The sequence below is a fragment of the Cydia strobilella genome, chromosome Z (assembly GCF_947568885.1).
Source record: "Cydia strobilella chromosome Z, ilCydStro3.1, whole genome shotgun sequence".
Classification (NCBI taxonomy): Eukaryota; Metazoa; Arthropoda; class Insecta; order Lepidoptera; family Tortricidae; genus Cydia; species Cydia strobilella.
The window spans coordinates 34,253,802-34,273,353 of NC_086068.1; the positions used below are offsets into that span (position 1 = coordinate 34,253,802).

General features: G+C 37.0%; 1 protein-coding gene across 2 annotated transcripts in view; it reads left to right on the plus strand.

Moving 5' to 3' along the window:
- Window positions 1-378: 378 nt before the first annotated feature.
- LOC134754273 (exonuclease 3'-5' domain-containing protein 2) overlaps window positions 379-19,552 on the plus strand; it is a 446,643-nt gene continuing 427,469 nt past the window's right edge. For both annotated transcript variants that reach the window (XM_063690496.1, XM_063690495.1), the window contains exons 1-3: window positions 379-703; window positions 4,383-4,539; window positions 7,606-7,806. In XM_063690496.1, coding sequence (XP_063546566.1) covers window positions 513-703; window positions 4,383-4,539; window positions 7,606-7,806 — 549 coding nt within the window. In that variant the 5' untranslated portion in view covers window positions 379-512. The remainder of the gene's footprint in view (window positions 704-4,382; window positions 4,540-7,605; window positions 7,807-19,552) is intronic.

The window sequence follows — 19,552 nt, forward strand, 5'->3', positions numbered from 1 at the left end:
ACTGGAGGGTCTGTTGACCCTCCAGGATCGCCGAGGGAATCATTCTCCATTTATAAAATTTTAGGTTCAGTAAGAATACCTACACAAATGGGAGAATAGATCTAGCTACACCAGGTGCTAATCTGATAAATTTAATAATTATATTTAAAAATTTTAAATATTCGCGTTTGACGTTGTCAATCGAATCCTTTAATCGACATGACAGTCCTGTTAAGCGCGCTCCAGACTACGCGGTGGTAGAGTGTGGATAGCAATTTAACAAAATAAAGACTTGGCTAAAGTCTCGTAACCTGGCCATAAAAAAAAAAAAGCAAGCTTGACAGTTGTTCTTTGTCATCCACCATCACCATCCAGTTCTGTGCATGTTCTGTTGTTCTGTGGTTTCGGTTTCATTTTTCATTAGACGGTCGATATAAGTCTAGTGAAAGTTAACATGGTCTATTAATATTTACTTTAAGAAAGGGAATATACTTGAATAAGAAATTATACGTCTGGATCTTACGACTTAAAATATGGAAATGATCTTAAAACATAATTTTAGTGTAACAACCGTAGTAATTACAGTATTGTCTGCGGCCGTTGTATTTACTGTTTTAAAGTATAAACGGAGGATTAGAAAAGCTTCGGAGGCTTTTCATTATATGAACGTTTCAATAGTTACTGATGAAGAGGCATGCAATAGAGCGGTAACTATTATAAGAAGGTTAGTGATTAGATAAGTAATTAGTAAAATAACCTTTAATTTTTTTGTGGATACTCTTATACCATGTACCTTTATAATATGACAGCTTTACTGCAGGTTTCATGTGGCAGCCCTATCTTTATTATTATTACAATCTTATTGTGTCCCACTGTTTGACAACTTGCCTCCCCTATTTTCTTCCAACTTCCAATCTCAAACTAATTTTTAGGGTTCCGTACCCCCCTATTACTAAGACTCCACTGTCCGTCTGTCTGTCCGTCTATCCGTCTGTCTGTCACCAGGCTGTATCTCATGAACTGTGATAGCTAGACAGTTGAAATTTTCACAGATGATGTATTTTTGTTACCGCAAAAACAACAAATACTAAAAAGTATGGAACCGTCAGTGGGTACTTTTGTTTTTTGTCTCAGGTCTTCATTTCTCACTTTGTCTAGTTTTATTTTTTATTTTCCTTATTAAGGATTACCAACAGATAATACATCTTACATGCTCTTAAATCTATATAACAATCATGACTGATGCTTATCTAATTATAGGTAACCAAAACTTATATAAGTGTCTTGTACCTGTGAACAATAGTGAACATGCAGTAAACTTATGGCTATATGAAATTAGTACATTACATTAACTAAAATATTTACTATAAAAATATTTTATTAATATTTTATTAAGTATTATTTTAGAATTTTTAAGAAACTATGACTAACTAACTACTTTGGGACATCCAGTGAGCCAACATATTTCGTCACCTTTCTTTTAAACTGTTCAAGTTTGTTGTTGAATATGTCAACTCCCGCAGAGCCTGGGATGTGAATGTATGATTTTGCCATTCTTAAAAGGGCAGAATTACGACCTAAATTTGTTTTTCCAAATGGAATGCTAAACAGTTTATACAACTAGTCTGCATGTTCCCGTCATACTTCTTTCCATTGACCTCTGGCAGTACTTAAGCCTGTCTCGGTGCTCTTTGTTGAGTGTCCATGTCTCACATCCGTATGTAATGCAGGGTAAGATACATATAGCATTTAGAATACTGAATATTATGATACGACTATTTGCAGGCTGTAGCATTTGTATAGTAAAAGTTATTTGGCATTTAGGATACTGAATATTCCAGACAAACATAAAGGAGATGTCAAACAAAAGACTAAGTTCTAAGAAATAAAATAGAATTTTACTAACATCCATAAATAATGCAAAGATTTTTTGTGTTTGTCAGATTATATTTTACACTCATTTAGAGGAATGCAAAAAAAAAGTTTACTAATTTTGAAATTACTTTAGGTGCTGTAATCCAGTACTTAAAACTTTTTTTTGCGTTCCTCTAAATTTGTCCATGAGGAGGAATACAATAATATTTGTCCATGAGTAGGTATAAAATAATATTTGTCCATGAGTAGGTATACAATAATATTTGTCCATGAGTAGGTATACAATAATATTTGTCCATGAGTAGGTATACAATAATATTTGTCCATGAGTAGGTATACAATAATATTTGTCCATGAGTAGGTATACAATAATGTTTGCCCATGAGTAGGTATACTATAATATTTGTCTATGAGTAGGTATAAAATAATATTTGTCCATGAGTAGGTATACAATACTATTTGTCCATGAGTAGGTATACAATAAGCAGACAGTAGGCAGACATAGTTATTTGCCTGTGAATCTCATGCGTACACTAGTGGTGCCTATTGTTAAAAATAAAACCGGTGACGTATCCGATAGGAATAACTATAGACCCATATCGCTGGCTACAGTGACAGCTAAGGTGCTCGACGGTCTTCTTAGTAAGCAGCTCGATAAGTATTTACATCTTCATGATGCTCAGTTCGGGTTTCGAGCCGGTCTCTCGACGGAGACCGCAATTTTTACCTTGAAGGAGACCGTCAAGTACTATACCCAAAGAAAGACACCAGTTTATGGATGCTTTATGGACTTATCCAAAGCCTTCGATATGGTTTCCTATCGGATACTGTGGGGAAAGTTGCGGGCCACCGGCATGCCTAAAGAGCTGGTTGACTTGTTTAGTCACTGGTACGAGAGGCAAGAGAACTGTGTAAGGTGGGCGGGAGCGGTATCCGACACATACAGACTGGAATGCGGAGTGAGGCAGGGGGGGGCTAACCTCGCCTAAGCTTTTCTGTCTGTATGTCGACGAGCTGATTGCCGGACTCAGCAACACGTATGCGGGATGTTCTATAGATGGCCAAATGGTCAATAACATTAGTTACGCGGATGATATGGTGTTGCTGAGTCCGTCAGTCAGTGCACTTAGGGACCTGCTGCGCATGTGCGAAACCTATGCTGATTCACATGGACTGAAGTACAATTGTCTCAAAACGCAAGTTATGGTTTTCGCGGTGCGGGGCATGTCGTCGGTGTACGTGCCGCCCATCAAGCTGTATGAAAAGGAGCTGGACAAGGTTGACCGGTTCAAATATTTAGGTCACATTATCACGAGTGACCTAAAGGACGACAGTGATATTGAGAGGGAACGTAGGGCGCTGGCGGTTCGGGGGAATATGCTGGCTCGCAGGTTCGCGCATTGTACGGGGGAAGTAAAGAGAACCTGGTTCAAGTCCTTCTGTCAATCGTTCTACACCAGTGGCCTGTGGGTTAGTTATACTCAGAGAGCCCTCAGCGCCTTACGAGTCCTTTATAATATCATGTTTAGGGTGCTGATGGGGCTCCCTAGATTCTGCAGTGCATCTGGCATGTTCGCCGACGCACACGTAGAGGACTTCCACGCCATTATGCGTAAAAAGATCATGTCCATCAGAAGCAGAATACAGGGGAGTGCCAACAGCATACTAAATATGTTAGCGGACAGGCCAGACAGTCTTTTACAAAGAAATTGGATGTCCTCACTTATAAACCCCCATTCAGGGGATATATATTTTTTAAATTAGTGTGTAATAAAAAATAGTTTTAATATAAATAACCTAGTTTAAAGAAATTATTTATTTATTTAATAATATTAGTCCATGAGTAGGTATACAATAATATTTTCTGGTTATATGAACTCTACACCTACTACAACACCTCTACATGACATTTTTTTATACAGTAAAGTTGTTATTTATTTCTGCAACGTAAATCTATACTACAATACGGCATTTTTAATTTAACAAACAGTATTTGTTACACGAGTTTACAGTTTTTTAAAGTAATTTGAATATGTATTTTACAATATGACTGATCATAGTCTGTGCAAGTGAGTCTTCCTATACTTACTGTCGGCGCGGCGACAACGACAAGGGAATGCCTACTATGTCTCCATTCTCCAGTCTCTTGTCCACAACACAAGAGATGTTGTTTTATATCCTATACAGGGTTCGGCAACCTTTTAGCAGCCAAGGGCCACATAGTAGTTAACGAAATGGACGCGGGCCGCACTTTGTTAATATTTATGACTTTATCAGGTATTGTTGTTTGTCAAAATTATATACAAAATAGCCAAGGAGGCTCGCGGGCCGCAAGCGAGAGGTTCGCGGGCCGCCTGTTGCCGACTCCTGCCCTATACTATACTACACATACACTGCATAATGAATTATAAACTTCTAGGATATAATGTGTTGTGGCTTCAAAAATATAATGTGTTACCTAATTAATTAATATACCACCTATTTAGTTATTTATCCTAATAAAATAAAAAAATGTGTGTGTGTTTCAGGAAGTGTGTGTATCATAATGCCATAGGATTTGACTCTGAATGGGTGACTGTGGGTCGCAAGAGACAGCCCGTCGCACTGTTGCAGCTGTCTACCCTTGATGGTTTTTGTGGTCTGTTCCGGTTAAGTCAAATGAAAACTGTCCCTAGCTCATTAAAAGTAGGAAACCACTTGTTGTTTAACAATAAGTTACTATAGCTATGTTGGTTATACCAAATATATTTAATAATAATAATAATTACTAAATACATGCAGAATCGTTAGAAAGTTTTTGCAACAAGATGAAGCTAGAACCTGCAGAATCGTTAGAAAGTTTTTGCAACAAGATGAAGCTAGAACCGAATAAGCTGAATAACCTATTTTTAAAATGTATATCTTTGACTTTATGTCATCTACTTGGCTTAGGCCCGTAGCTGGCATTAACTACCAGCTTATGCTGAGATATAAAAAACCCCTGAAAATAATAATAATATAAGTCCGCAGGGCAGCTTGTGGCGAGCTGTTGGGGAGTGACGACCCCACGGACCCGAGTGCTCCAGAGAGTCGGTCAGGGTCTCCGTCTCCGGCGAGTCTTCGTCGGTCGGAGTGGACCCCAAGGGGACCCGCAGGACTCTCAGCTCTGGCTTGCCTTCATTGGCCGTCCAGAGGGGAGTCGTAAGAGCTATATGCTCCAGGGGTGGAAGTGAAAGATGCATAAGACGCGAGTTGGCAAAGTGGCTGGTAACAGCCACTGGGTAGAAAGCGGCGCACACCTCTCGACACCCCTGAGCCGCTCACACCGGTGTTGCTCCTGGTCGTCTTCACGACGGCAGTTTCAGGGGCCCATCTAGTCAGCGGCGAGTCACCGCCTGCCTCGATAACGTGTACAGACATTGTTATGGCAGGTGTCCGGACCTCTCAGCAATAGCCCAATCTTTTGACCAGCCAAACTTCAATCCATAAACCGGTATACTGTTCACTTTTTCTACAATAGTCCCAATGCCTGCTGCGACCGGTTCATGGGTGTCTATTGTTGCACCTGTGAACGGGTTCCAGCAGGCATTCTACATGACATTAAAGCTCTCCAAGGGGCCTCTACGTGTTGGATCTATAACCCCACGCAAGCCTATCAAAAGACCGGGATTTATAGGCCCGTGAAATCCAGAATAATAATAATAATAAAAATATTTATTTCCAGTTAATGTTACAACAATAGAATAATCTTTTACAGCAAAGGTTTAAAATTTAGATGTTAAAGCCTAAGATTAACGGTGGTCTCCACACTAGGCAAAGCCTGTATCGTGGTTACCAGTTTAAAGATATGTACTTAAATATATCAATTTTGACTTTTTTTTTTTACATATATTGCCAATTACACTATGTATCTATTTATTTAAATTACGTGAGCAAAAAGGTGCACAAGTTAATAGCAGGTAGGTATTTTAAAGTTTAATCTAAATGTAAATACAAAGGTTAGTGTGTGTGTGTGCATGTATGTGTGTGTAAGTGAATGATGTGTGTGTGTGTGTGCGCACGCATTAAATCATAGCAAGCAAATATAGCCCTACGAGTGAATTTGTTCTCTTGGGATCAGATTTTTAACTATATTGCTGATCATGTGACTGCTGGCTCATAATAAAAGTCGAACTACCATAATTTATAGAATTGAATCGGGACTTAATCGCGTACGCTTACTTTTATAGTAGGAGCTTATCTTTATATATGGTCGACCTTCGGCATTAACTGGAAATCGCACATCCAAAATATTAAATCAAAACTTGCAAAATTTGTATATGCACTTAGTGTCTTAAAAATAACTACCAATTTGAAATCTGCGGCCACGTTACGGCATAGTCCTGTGGGGTGCGAGCACCGATGCTCACCAACTATTTGTTATGCAAAAAAAATGTGTTCGCATTCTGACCAATACACGCATTCCAAATAGTTGTCGACGGAATTTACAGACCTTAAAATATTAACACCTCCTTATCATGGAGGCGGCAGTATTTGTCAAGAACCACCCATATTTATTTAACGGAACGGAAGTATTCAAACCTGAGAGTAGACGAAAAAATCAAATTATCTTACCGCATAGCAAGCTTGCCATAGTTAAAAATGGTCCCTTCTATCGATGTGTCCAAATAATGAATAAAATTCCCGAATCTATAAAACAATTAAGCGACATCAAGTTATTTAAAAATAAATTAAGGAAGATACTTGTCGAGAAATATTATTATACCATAGAAGAATTATTTGAGGATCAATATTTAGCAAACATGACATAATATACTGGATTAGAATGAATTTATTATTATTATTGTTTTTCTAATATAAAACAAATTGACATGCACGACTTATATAATTATAAAACAACCTATCAAATTGCTCTTATGTTTAAATTAAGTTAAAACCTAGTGTTGCATGATAATTATTGTAATTAATTGTAATTTATTTAGTTATTCAGTTTAGCTGTTAAGTAACATGTCCTATATTGTATGCCCTAGCAGGGTATCGTGTACCTACTAAGACTAAAATGTAAGACCTTAATGTACTGATGAACATGATAACAATGGATTAAATGAATATGAATATGAATCTTAGACAATTATTATTTGCCTGATTATTTAGTCTGCCAGTGATCACGGACGTAATGTCACGTTCGAAACGTCAGGCCAAATAATAAAAAAGAGTGTACGCGATTATGTCCCGATTTAGTTTTATAAATTAGGGGTCATCCATTAATTACATCACACGTTTAGGGGTCTAGAAAATGTGACAAGTGGGAGGAGGGAGGGAGGGAACTTTGTGACGTCACATTAACATATTTAAATATTTTTATTCGCTGTGCAGTTAAATAACAAGTTTTTGGAACGATAAACGTTTTTAATCGTTTAATTTTCTTTCCTAATCAATTTTGGATTATAAAATTACTAATATTTCTTTCGTCAAAAATATTTTGATAAAATATTAATAATACTTAATTCGATTTGCCGATTTCATTGAAAAAATGTGACGTCACACCAAGGGGGAGGGGTTTGCCGTAAAATTGGTGTGACGTAATTAATGGATGAACCCTAATATGAGTGAAAATCGTGTTGGTTTAAATTTAACTATCATGTTTTTGATGTGCTTATTGTGCGAATTGTATGGTAATATGTACAGGTTTTCTTTAAAAGGGACAGTTATAGCATTCATACGTAGTAATCAAGATGTATGTTAAGTAATACCTAGTTACACTTGTTTTAGACATTACTCGAAGATAACACCCTCTACAAAGTAGGTGTTTCTCCTTCTGATGACGCAAAATATCTGTTCCACGACTGGGGGGCGAAACTAAAGAGCTCTCTGGATTTGCGCCACCTGGCTCGCGCCTGCGGCCACAGTGCCGGCGGTCTAGCGAGCCTCTCTGAAGCACTGTTGCAAGTCACTCTGGATAAACACTGGAAGGTAATAGAACATACTACATCCTAGAAGCTATCTCACATTATTATTATATTCTTTTACATAGTAAAGGTGTAACTAGGGCTCGCGGTCGCGTCCGGGTTTCGTGTACCTGTCGCCGGGGCCCCGTTCTCGTGTTACACAAAACCGGATTTGTGGCCCGTTCGGAACGGGTAATTAAGGTCCGTGTACCCGTGTTACCCGTGTGTCCGGATGCACGGATATTAATTACGCGCGGGTCCGGTCCATTCTCGACGTATAGTGACGGTCGGACGCGTTCTTTATAAGAGCGAAGAATCACAAGTTTAACATCGAACAATAACACATTAACAATAACAAACAAAAAAAAAAACCGGCCAAGTGCGAGTCGAACTCGCGCACGGAGGGTTCCGTACCATTACGGAAAAAACAGCAAAAAAATCACGTTTGTTGTATGGGATCCCCACTTAAATATTTATATTATTCTATTTTTAGTATTTGTTGTTATAGCGGCAACAGAAATACATCATCTGTGAAAATTTCAACTGTCTAGCTATCACGGTTCATGAGATACAGCCTGGTGACAGACAGACAGACGGACAGCGGAGTCTTAGTAATAGGGTCCCGTTTTTACCCGAACCGAACCGTTTGAGCCGAACGCAGGTCCATTCCCGAACGCACTACACGGGCACGGACTTCGACGGGTTCGTTTCGTGTAGTTCGGACGCTTAGCACCGCCGGGGCTAAGAACACGGACGCACGGGTTGGCGTGTAGCACGGATACCGGGAGCTCTAGGTGTAACCCCCTTGCTTATACCAAAGATAGATATAACTTCGTAATAGATGGATACAGTCTAAGGAAAAAACGTGCCTCGAAAATCATGAAAATTTGATTCTCGATCAGATGTCGCTACTGCCTTTGGCCTACTCTCGTATAGAGGGCGTTGACGGTTTCGTTTGTTATTTAACAATTTTATCGCATATCCGTGAAAGAAAATGAGTCATAATAATAAAAATAATTAATGCAAATAAAAAAAATCAATTATAAATACATTTTATCGTATTTTTATAAATCTTCATTTTTAGTTTTAAAATGTGTCGATAGATGGCAGTGAATTTACTGTGGTTACAAAATTTACTATGACAGTACCGCTCTATAATATTATATCCTCTTTGCTTATACTCAATAGGTGTAAACGCAACCCATGTGGCCATACACTTACTCCCTGTATTGTTTGAAACATATTAACATGTGCCACAGTGGGAGTTCATGTTCATACTTCCTTAAAAACAGACCATATATTTGAATATTGGTGTACAAAGTAGTTTTCCTCCCTAAATTTAATCCGTAAAGAAATAACAAAAGTCAACATCATACAGAGCCCAGCACAGCTAGCTGCTCATCCCATTCTAAATGCTGCACAAAGGTCGATTCTTAAGAATTAGCCGGACATACTCGTAAGTCAAATTTTCAAAAGTAATAATTAACTACCGATTGCAATCAAATTTAACAGAGTAATACCCCACCTACAAGAAAGTACTCCCTCCACCAATAATAAATTCACCATGTGCATGTACCTGCAGTTGAAACTTAATCGTCTCGCTTATGTTTTTGTTCTAAACGCTCTCAGTTGAAGGAGTTGAACAAATTTAATTTGTGTGTTTTATAAGTGACAATGCCCAAAAATTGTGATGGATTCAAATAATTCAGGTATGATTCATAATATATTAATGCATTTTAAATATATTTACTTTATTTGATTGTATTTGTATCAATTTAGAAAGTGCTAATATTAGCGCTGGTAATTTTTTAGTGGATTTACCTTGTTTAAATGTAATTTTGTTATATTATGACCAGAGCCCGGAATTTTCGCGGCATAACAAAAAATTGTCGCAATCTTGCTAGTTAGAACATTTTTTGATCGATATCGATAGTTGGGTAATAGAAGAAAAATACAGTTAACCAAATAAAAACAATATTTCAAGAAACAGATACAATTAGTATACATAATGTAATAGTATATGGCTTTATAGTGATAAACGAAATTGTTTACTCCCGTAAGAAGGTTGAGTAATTAATGATTATCTACTATCAATATCACAAACCAAATATAATGTTATGTGCTGCTATGTATACTGACGTAGATTTCGAAGAAGAAAGAATTCCATCTGTTTCTATATAATTTAATTTTATAAAAACTACGTAAATTTTCTTATAAAATTTTTTATTTATTTGATGGACCATTATTTTCTTCCATTACCAAACTATCGATATCGATAAAAAAAAATTCTAACTCTAGCAAGATTGCGACAGTCTTTTGTTTTGCCGCGAAACTTCCGGGCTCTGATTATGACCCACGATGCGATCATAGTTCTTTTGGTGTTCAATACTTTAGACTTTGGGTTAGCTTATGACATATATTATTATGTTAGTTGTGGTTGACTGATTTAGAGTTTTTAAGATTACAATAAAATAAAATAAGCACTTACTTTCGTTTATATCGCCATAACTATGCCAGAAAATGTCAAGGGAACAGTGCAACCTGGACGTATACAATCGGCTGTTGTGTTGAGTTCAGATCCACTGCTAAGACATCAAAGCACAGTCATTTTGTCAGGAAATTATTAATTTACTACTATTAGCTGAACCATATACAGACCCTGATATATCAGACGCAGATGAAAATAAAGGTGAAGATTAAGTATTAAATGCTCATTGTATACATATGTATACTATGTTTTATTTATTTGGATTATTTTAAATAGCATTTGACCATTTTGTGTGAATAGTGAATAGTTATACTAAGATAGATAATAAAAAAGCATTATTCTTAATATGCATTGTTATTTTGACTATTAGCTAGTAAATCATGTTTATACACTAATAATAATAACTAAAATGACATATAAATAAAGGGTCTCTATTGTTTGACATGGAACTGTCATTGTTAGTCGCATGGGCAGTCGCGTCCAATGCGCGCAGCGACATAGACGCATGGATATGTAATTAAATTATTAATTGCGAAATTAGCGCGGCTCGGCCGCCGCTCGGAAATTGACGCGATGAGTGACTCCGAACAGACTCAACCCATCGCAAATGAGTTCCTCGCCTTCCTGCAACTAAAAAACAAGCTGGTGCAGGAAGGAGCGATAGATGCTGTGACTGCTGTCCAGATGAGTTCGCGTGCGTCGAGTTTCACCGTGGAAGACATCTGTGCAGCGAAGCAAGTGCTGTGCCAGTCCCTCGGGATCGTCGGCACATATGTACCTCACCGGAGAGGAGATGAAGCCGGGTAGAAGTCCCTTGAGGACATAATGAAAATCCTGAGTGAAAACAAGGATCGGATTCCGGAGTTCGTGGCGACGGGTGCCCCTATCCTTCCGTCGTGTGCTCCGGATAATGTCGACGTTCGCCTCTTGTTTAAGGAAATCGTGGCCCTAAATACAAGATTAGCCGAAGTTATTATGAAGTTTGAAGCTAGCCTAGTCACTATCGCCGAATTACGTGACGAAATTACATGTTTGCGGAATGCTCCAACTCGGTCGGCGGTTTCAAATTTCAAGAGCGATTATCGACCTGACACTTGTGTCGAGTCCGTTAGTTTACGTGCTGCTGACACTGCAAAATGTGCCGCACGCGCCGCTGCACCGCCCGCGCACCCCCCGCGCGAGCGACCGACTCCTGTCTCCTCCAAGTCACGTCAGCGTGCTTATGCTGACGTCGCCGGTCAGTCTGTCGCAGCTAACCGGGTCAACGAGCCTTCTAAGGCGTGTAAATCACGGGCTCCCCTTTTAGAGAAGTCCTCCCGCACCAATGTGGATAAGGAGGGATTCACACTGGTGGAAAGGAAGAGAAAGGCACGCAGGTCGCCCCGTAAGACTGTGTGGCACTGCGGAGCGGGTTAATTCCGGTCTACGAATTGCAACACCGAGTAAGGCGCTCTACGTATCTCGACTGCATTACTCCGCCGGAGCCGACGAGGTGGTGGAGTACATCCGTCAGAAGACTGGCTATACGCTGAGGGTGCACCAGCTACAGTCGCGTCACTATGTGCACTTCAGTCCATTTGTGGTGCGCGTGCCGCGGCCGCTGCAGGACACCATCGCTAGCGCGGACTTCTGGCCGAAGGGTGTGGTGTTTCGGCGGTTCCGGGGCAACTTGCAGAATTCTACACCAAGCCAGACGACGCAACGGTGCCATGCTGTTTCGTCGTCGCCCAAATCTTAAATACTTAATTTTTTGTGTTTTCTCGTTATCTCGTATCTTTGTATTTTTATTTGTTTTGTAGTTCGCAGTGCCTTGGTAGTAATACTGTAATGCTGTGTAACTAATTTGATAAAAAATATATATGAAGTCTTTGAAGTGTTTATGGTCAATAGGTTGCATTGAAACCATCTGTGTAAATGATCAAGATCTTTAAACCCATAACCCTACTTTCTGTTTAAGTCGCAGTCGAGTAAAATGCTGATATTGGGGTAGAACGTGTACAAACGTATAGACAAAAGTGGAATTCATATTCCTCCAAGTTTCATATTAAGAGAATATCCCCTGGAAATTTCTATAACAAGATGTATTTTTTCCGCAAAGATATCTAGGACTTTTTCGTGTAGAATTTAATAAGCTTTAATGTTACCTTACACCCAGCGGCGGTTGGTGACTTTACATTATGGGAGTTCACTCACAGTAAAAAGACTACAACTACATTACTACACATACTATTAACCGTCGCAAAATACGAATAGATGTCGGTTTTCGTCCACCCGGTCATTGAAGTCTAGGTTAACCCGGTTATAGATTTTCGGTATTACGAATATCTTGACGACCGATAGACGCCAACTGTAAGTAATTTTTCAAATGGATTCGAGGTACTGAATGTTTTTTTATTTTATTTTATGGAAAGATGTGCTAAATTGTTAACACACCTGTTTCGGTCCAAACCAACCCACCGCAAAGCCGCACCGCAAACACGAGACAAAATACCACACACCCTCACACGAAACACGAAAAACAAAATACCCTTGTATCACATCCACACAACACAGCCGCGGTGTTTTTGCATATTGGTCTGATATGACATATAAGTTTTTGTATTCCTTCAAGTTCTTCCTTTTGTATTTAACTTGAGTCGATTATGTAAACTTTTATCACATTCTCACGTTAAATTCATTCATTTTTAAACACCTCACAACAAACAAATTGTTTGCACTCACTGTTTAAACTCTTGTTTAATTATTTAAAATGAAAAAAAAGCCAAAATTGCATTCACCCGCTTACTTTAAAATTGACTAAGGTCTGTTTACAAACAAGTGACAATAGGGTATTTGACAACATTAAAAATATATAACGAATTGCTGTCATCCTGAAAGATAATAGTCATACTTGTTATGAACAAAATGCTGCACTTCATGATAAAAGCAAGCCGCTTTGCACAGTGATAGTAGGGACCAAACTGAGCGATTTGACCCGCAGCAACGGCAGTTTCACCTCTTAGGAACAGAGATGGCGCCACTTCTTTAAAAAATATTTCAAAAAATTCTACAAGCTAAACCAATGAACCGATTTAAATATTTAATATCTCAAATGAAAGCTTATTATATACGTTACTTTTAAAAAAATACTTAAAAAATATATACTGAATACTTTTGACAAGAAACGGCATCTTAAGTTTTTTTTTTACTCGATTGATAGTTTTTACTTGATTTCTCAAAAAAAAATGTATTGAACATGAATAGTTTAATACATGTGCATATTACTGAATAAACAACAAGTATTATACAAAAAACTCGACACCGATACCTCTCATACTTCACGAAATATGAAAGTTTGAATGTGAGTGTAAATTTCTTCAAAATATATTTCAAAAAATTCTACAAGCTAAACTATTTGACCGATTTCAATGTTTAATATCTAAAATAAAAGCTCATTATATACATTACTTATAAAAAAATACTAAAAAAACATATACTGAATACTTTTGGCAAAAAACGGCATCTAAAGTTTTTTTTTCTTACTCGATTGATAGTTTTTACTTCATTTCTTAAAAAAAATATTATGGAACGAATAGTTTAATACATGTATATATTACTGAATAAATAATAAGTATTATAAAAAAAACCCGACACCGATACCTTTTATTCTTCACGAAATATTTAAGTTCGATTATGCACGCTCTTACAAATAAATTTATTTAAAAGAAATCTTCAACCGCAGTAAGTGCACTGATTTTAATATGAAATGTGTCATATGAAAAGAAATCACCCAATTTAGTTTAATAAATAAAAAATAAATAAATAAAACCTGAATAAAGTTTTCTCCTGGTGCTGAATTACAAAAAAAATATAACAAAATAGAAATTATTTTTATTTAAAGTGACTACATTCGTAAACAAAAAACTTAAATGTCCTTTTCGGGTTCACCGGTAGATGTAGAACTGAAAAAGAAAAGTCGTTTTGAAGGACTCGTACGTCGTACCATTCCAATACTACAAAATCACCGATCATACATGAACTGGTTGCTGTAGATTAATGTTGAATTATTTTTGTGCCTGTAGATTACTGCTGAATTATTTTTGTGCCTAGCTGATTACCATTAAACCTATAATTTTGTGCCAAACCTATAATCAGTGGTCAGCAACTCAGCATGCAAAATAACCCTGGATTGAAAATTACATTAACTTAATTTTGATTTGTACAGCCACCTTTGCATGATTTACACTGGGCTGTGCATGGTAAGCTGACGCGACGACAGTCGACACCCACGACGCATAGTTTCGCAGCCAGATGGTCCAAGAGGCTTAATTGCGACCAAGTCGCTGTAACTGCCGACAATTCTGCAGTGCAACTCTCTTTTTCCTTAGTCCATCCTTAAGAAGATGTACATGGTATGGAAACTTCTGGTTCCAGAGGAGCGTTTCCCCATATATGGCCCGCTTGGTAAGCTGCTCGAAGTGCATGTTTATAGAGAGCAGCTGATGTAGGTGGCAGGCTTGTCACAAGCTTGTTTTTTGAAATTGTAACTATAGCAAAGCAATAACATAAATCTAGGGTTACTTTATACTAAAATTAAAATATGTAGGTACACACCTAACAACTGACAAAATCAAAAACTTAAAAGTTGACGTACTCCTATTTTCCCGTCTTTTTATAGTGGCCAGAGAAAGGCAGCTTGATCTGAACGAATTCTTCCAGTACGAAAACCAAATTTGTCCACCTTCGTTGTCAGTCAATGGAGGGCTTCGTTCAGGGAACAAATCTCTCGGCCAATTTCAAAGCAGATGATTTGGCCGAGAAATTGGAACCTGCCTACCCTGCCACCTACATCATGCACTTCGAGCAGCTTACCAAGCGGGCCATATATGTAGGGAAACGCTCTGAAACCAGAAGTTTTCATACCATGTTCATCTTCTTGGGGATGGACTAAGGAAAAAGAGAGTTGGAATGGTCGGCAGTTACTGCGATTTGGTCGCAATTAAGCCTCTTGGACCATTGTGGCTGTAAATCTGGCTGCGAAACTATGCGTTGTGGGTATCGTCGCGTCAGCTTACCATGCACAGCCCAGTGTAAATCATGCAAAGGTGGCTGTACAAATCATAAGTAAGTTAATGTAGTTCTCAATCCAGGGCTATTTTGCATGCTGACCACTGATTATAGGTCTGGCACAAAATTATAGGTTTAATGGTAATCAGCTAGGCACAGATATAATTCAACAGAAGCCCTTTGTGACCAGAGGGCTGGTCACTATTTCGCGCAGCGCATCAGCATAGCTATACAGCGCGGAAATGCGGCCAGCCTTCTGGGCACCCTACCACACGACCGAGACCTAGGTCAGATTTTTTATTTGTAAGTTTTTTAGTTTAGGTCATTATGTTTTTAGCTCACTTTATTGTTTTCATAGAAAATTAAAATTAAAATTCAACAGTAATCTACAGCAACCAGTTCATGTATGATCGGTGATTTTGTAGTATTGAAATGGTACGAGTGCTTTAAAACGACTTTTCTTTTTCAGTTCTACATCTACCGAAGAGGACATTTAAGTTTTTTGGTTACAAATGTAGTCACTTTAAATAAAAATAATTTCTATTTTGTTATATTTTTTTGTAATTCAGCACCAGGAAAAAACTTTATTTAATTTTTATTTATTTATTTTTTATTTATTAAAATAAATTGGGTGATTTCTTTTCATATGACACATTTCATATTAAAATCAGTGCACTTACTGCGGTTGAAGATTTCTTTTAAATAAATTTATTTGTAAGAGCGTGCATAATTGAACTTAAATATTTCGTGAAGAATAAAAGGTGTCGGTGTCGGGTTTTTTTTATAATACTTGTTATTTATTCAGTAATATATACATGTATTAAACTATTCATGTTCCATATTTTTTTTTAAGAAATCAAGTAAAAACTATCAATCGAGTAAGAAAAAAAACTTAAGATGCCGTTTTTTGCCAAAAGTATTCTGTGTATGTTTTTTGAGTATTTTTTTATAAGTAATGTATATAATGAGCTTTTATTTTAGATATTAAACATTGAAATCGGTCAAATAGTTTAGCTTGTAGAATTTTTTTAAATATATTTTGAAGAAATTTACATTCACATTTTCATATTTCGTGAAGTACGAGAGGTATCGGTGTCAAGTTTTTTGTATAATACTTGTTGTTTATTCAGTAATATGCACATGTATTAAACTATTCATGTTCCATACATTTTTTTTGAGAAATCAAGTAAAAACTATCAATCGAGTAAAAAAAAAACTTAAGATGCCGTTTCTTGTCAAAAGTATTCAGTATATATTTTTTGAGTATTTTTTAAAAGTAACGTATATAATAAGCTTTCATTTGAGATATTAAACATTTAAATCGGTTCATTGGTTTAGCTTGTAGAATTTTTTGAAATATTTTTTAAAGAAGTGGCGCCATCTCTGTTCCTAAGGGGTGAAACTTGCGCTGCTGCGGGTCAAATCACTCAGTTTGGTCCCTTCTATCACTGTGCAAAGCGGCTTGCTTTTATCATGAAGTGCAGCATCCGGGCAAAAAATGGCCATAACAAGTATGACTATAATAAACTAATAAAGTATATTTCACTATATTTGAATGTAAATTATGTTTAGTTTTAGGAAAATAAACGAAAGAAAATTTAATATTTTTTGAAATTTCATCAGGGACGTGAACGCTCTGTGATTGGTCAACGCTCGGATGACGTCACACGCGGGTAAACATTCTTGATTGCCTTGAGTGTTTTAACTGTTTTATTTGTATTTAGTTAATTTTAGTTATTGTTCCACAGTTTTCTGATATATTCCGATTTATCCGTATATAAATAGCACAATATTCATAAGAATCTCAAAATGGAGCCGAAATATGTGAAAGCTGATAGCGGCTACCTACCAGACATAGACGCATTAATGGTTGCACTTTTCTTTAAAGATAATCCGGATGACTATGTTGCGGAACATAGAAATGTAAAAACAGCTGTGTGAGTATACGTAGAAATTGTTTATTTACGAACATTTCGATTTCGATGATACGAATACGACGACGATATATATATAGAATACGATGACGAGAATAGTATCTCCATACTGCACTTTAGTTTGAAAGAAAAAGTATGCTACTATATAACTACCTACTAATGCTGAAAGAGCTATGTTATGAGGTTATGTAGTAATACATTAAATACCTAGATCTTGTTTCGTTAAATACAACAAAATCCGCTGCTTTAACTACCATTTTTATTTACAGTTAAATATTACTTACATCGAAGTGGTCTTCACACATAAAAACATTTGTATGCGCTAAAATGCTCTTTGGGTCTCTTCGCGCTAGTTTTAACCACAATTTTCTTTTTTTGGGATTCGTTGGAACGGAAACAAACAATTTATCTGGATTTTTTATAGTTGTACTTGAACATTGCGGCACTATACACCATTTATATACCATTTTACAGTGAAATAATCAATTCAATGCACATAAACCATAACATTTACTAAGGTCATTGACTGAGTTTACTCGCGTGTGACGTCACACGTGTCACGTGATTAGCCCCTTTGCAAAAACAGCGTTTAGGGCGCGTTCAAAATAAATAAACTTTAACATTGTTTTTTTATATTTAATACAGGAAATTTCACGGAAATATCAATGTAGTGTAATTATTAAGTCATAAACAATCAAATAACCCCATTTTCAAAAATTAGTCAAATAGCCTATATGGCGCGCGTACCTAATGCGCGCGCATTCGATGAAAGGGCGCAAGGTCAAACGGGCTAGGAGCGCCGCTCCAATTTTATCTCTCTTCATAGAAAATCTTCTGTTTCACGTGCGGAACTGTGGCGAAACTTCTCTTTCGCTCTTATTGAAATTCCTATTGATTTCATGTACTAAATCTTTTTCATAGGAGCGCAATTCAAAGCGCTCCGCTTCGCGCGTTACCTATGATTCCTATATGAAATTATAGGACTAGGCCGAGTAGTATAGGTTGTTTATAAACTTATAATGAATAAAGGTAATTATTTAATTGGTATTGACTTTTTTACGATAGATCTTAAATAGTAATATATTAATTAGGTACTATAATTTCATTATGATTATTTATGGGAGTGCACTGCACACGCGCTCCTTAAGGCGGGCCGCGCCTGCTTACACCATATTTTCATAGAGAACGTATATTTAGAGTAGGGCTCGCGGTCGAATCCGTGTTTCGTTTACACGTTTCGAATACCCGTTTCCGAATAATACGTAAACGGTTTTCTGGCCCGTTCCGCACGTTTAATTAACACGGATAAACGGGTATTCGAAGATACGTATCTTATTTATCCGTGGCTCCGGACACGTCCTTGACGATAGTAGCGAAGGAACGAACGCCAGCTACAAATGAATAGACAAAAGATTCATGACGAGTTTCTGTCATATTTAACCTTATTCCGTGGGTCATAGAGTCGAAATTCAATAAACGGTTTAGAAAACCCTTTCTTGAGCAGGTAGTTTTTGCTTGCAATAGGTATTACGAGTATTCACGCTTCTTATCAAAATAGTATTTTATATAGCACTTTAAATAGCTACTTTTTTAAGTTGCGGGTTAGCAATAAAATAAAAAAAAACCTGCTAGTAACTATTAAAAAAAATATTAGAACCATCGAGTTCAGTATGTAGGCAGGAAGTCAAACTAAGGTTCGAAATTGGCATTAAGTAAGTATTTATAAAAAAAATCATTTTTAATTTGCTTCTTTATTTTTAGTTTAATTTGAGAACATGATATGAAATTGTATTTCTTGTCATATAATGTAGTGTAGGTACACCTTATAAAACAAAGTCCCCCGCCGCGTCCGTATGTCTGTCTGTATGTTCGCGATAACCAGACCTCACTTATGAATGAAGTTTTTCTTTGGGAATGTTTATGTGTATATTTTGTTAAGGTTTTGTTTAAATTGGTAGAAATATGTCGATGTTTTCTAATGAAGTTAGGAAAAATCACGCTGCCCAATCCATTTGAGGTAATATACAAACGACACAATGTATGGTGGAAAAAAGTCTACAAAAAAGTGCGCGATGGCTGTCTGTCTATATTTTAAGAATAATTAACCCATTAATAACTTCTAAAAAAACCGGACAAGTGCGAGTCGGACTCGCCCACCGAAGGTTCCGTAGAAAATTTAATTTTAATTTTTTATTGTTATGGCGGCAACAGAAATACATCTGTAAAAATTTCAACTGTCTAACTATCACGGTTCATGAGATACAGCCTAGTGAGTGGTGACAGACAGATGGACAGTGAAGTCT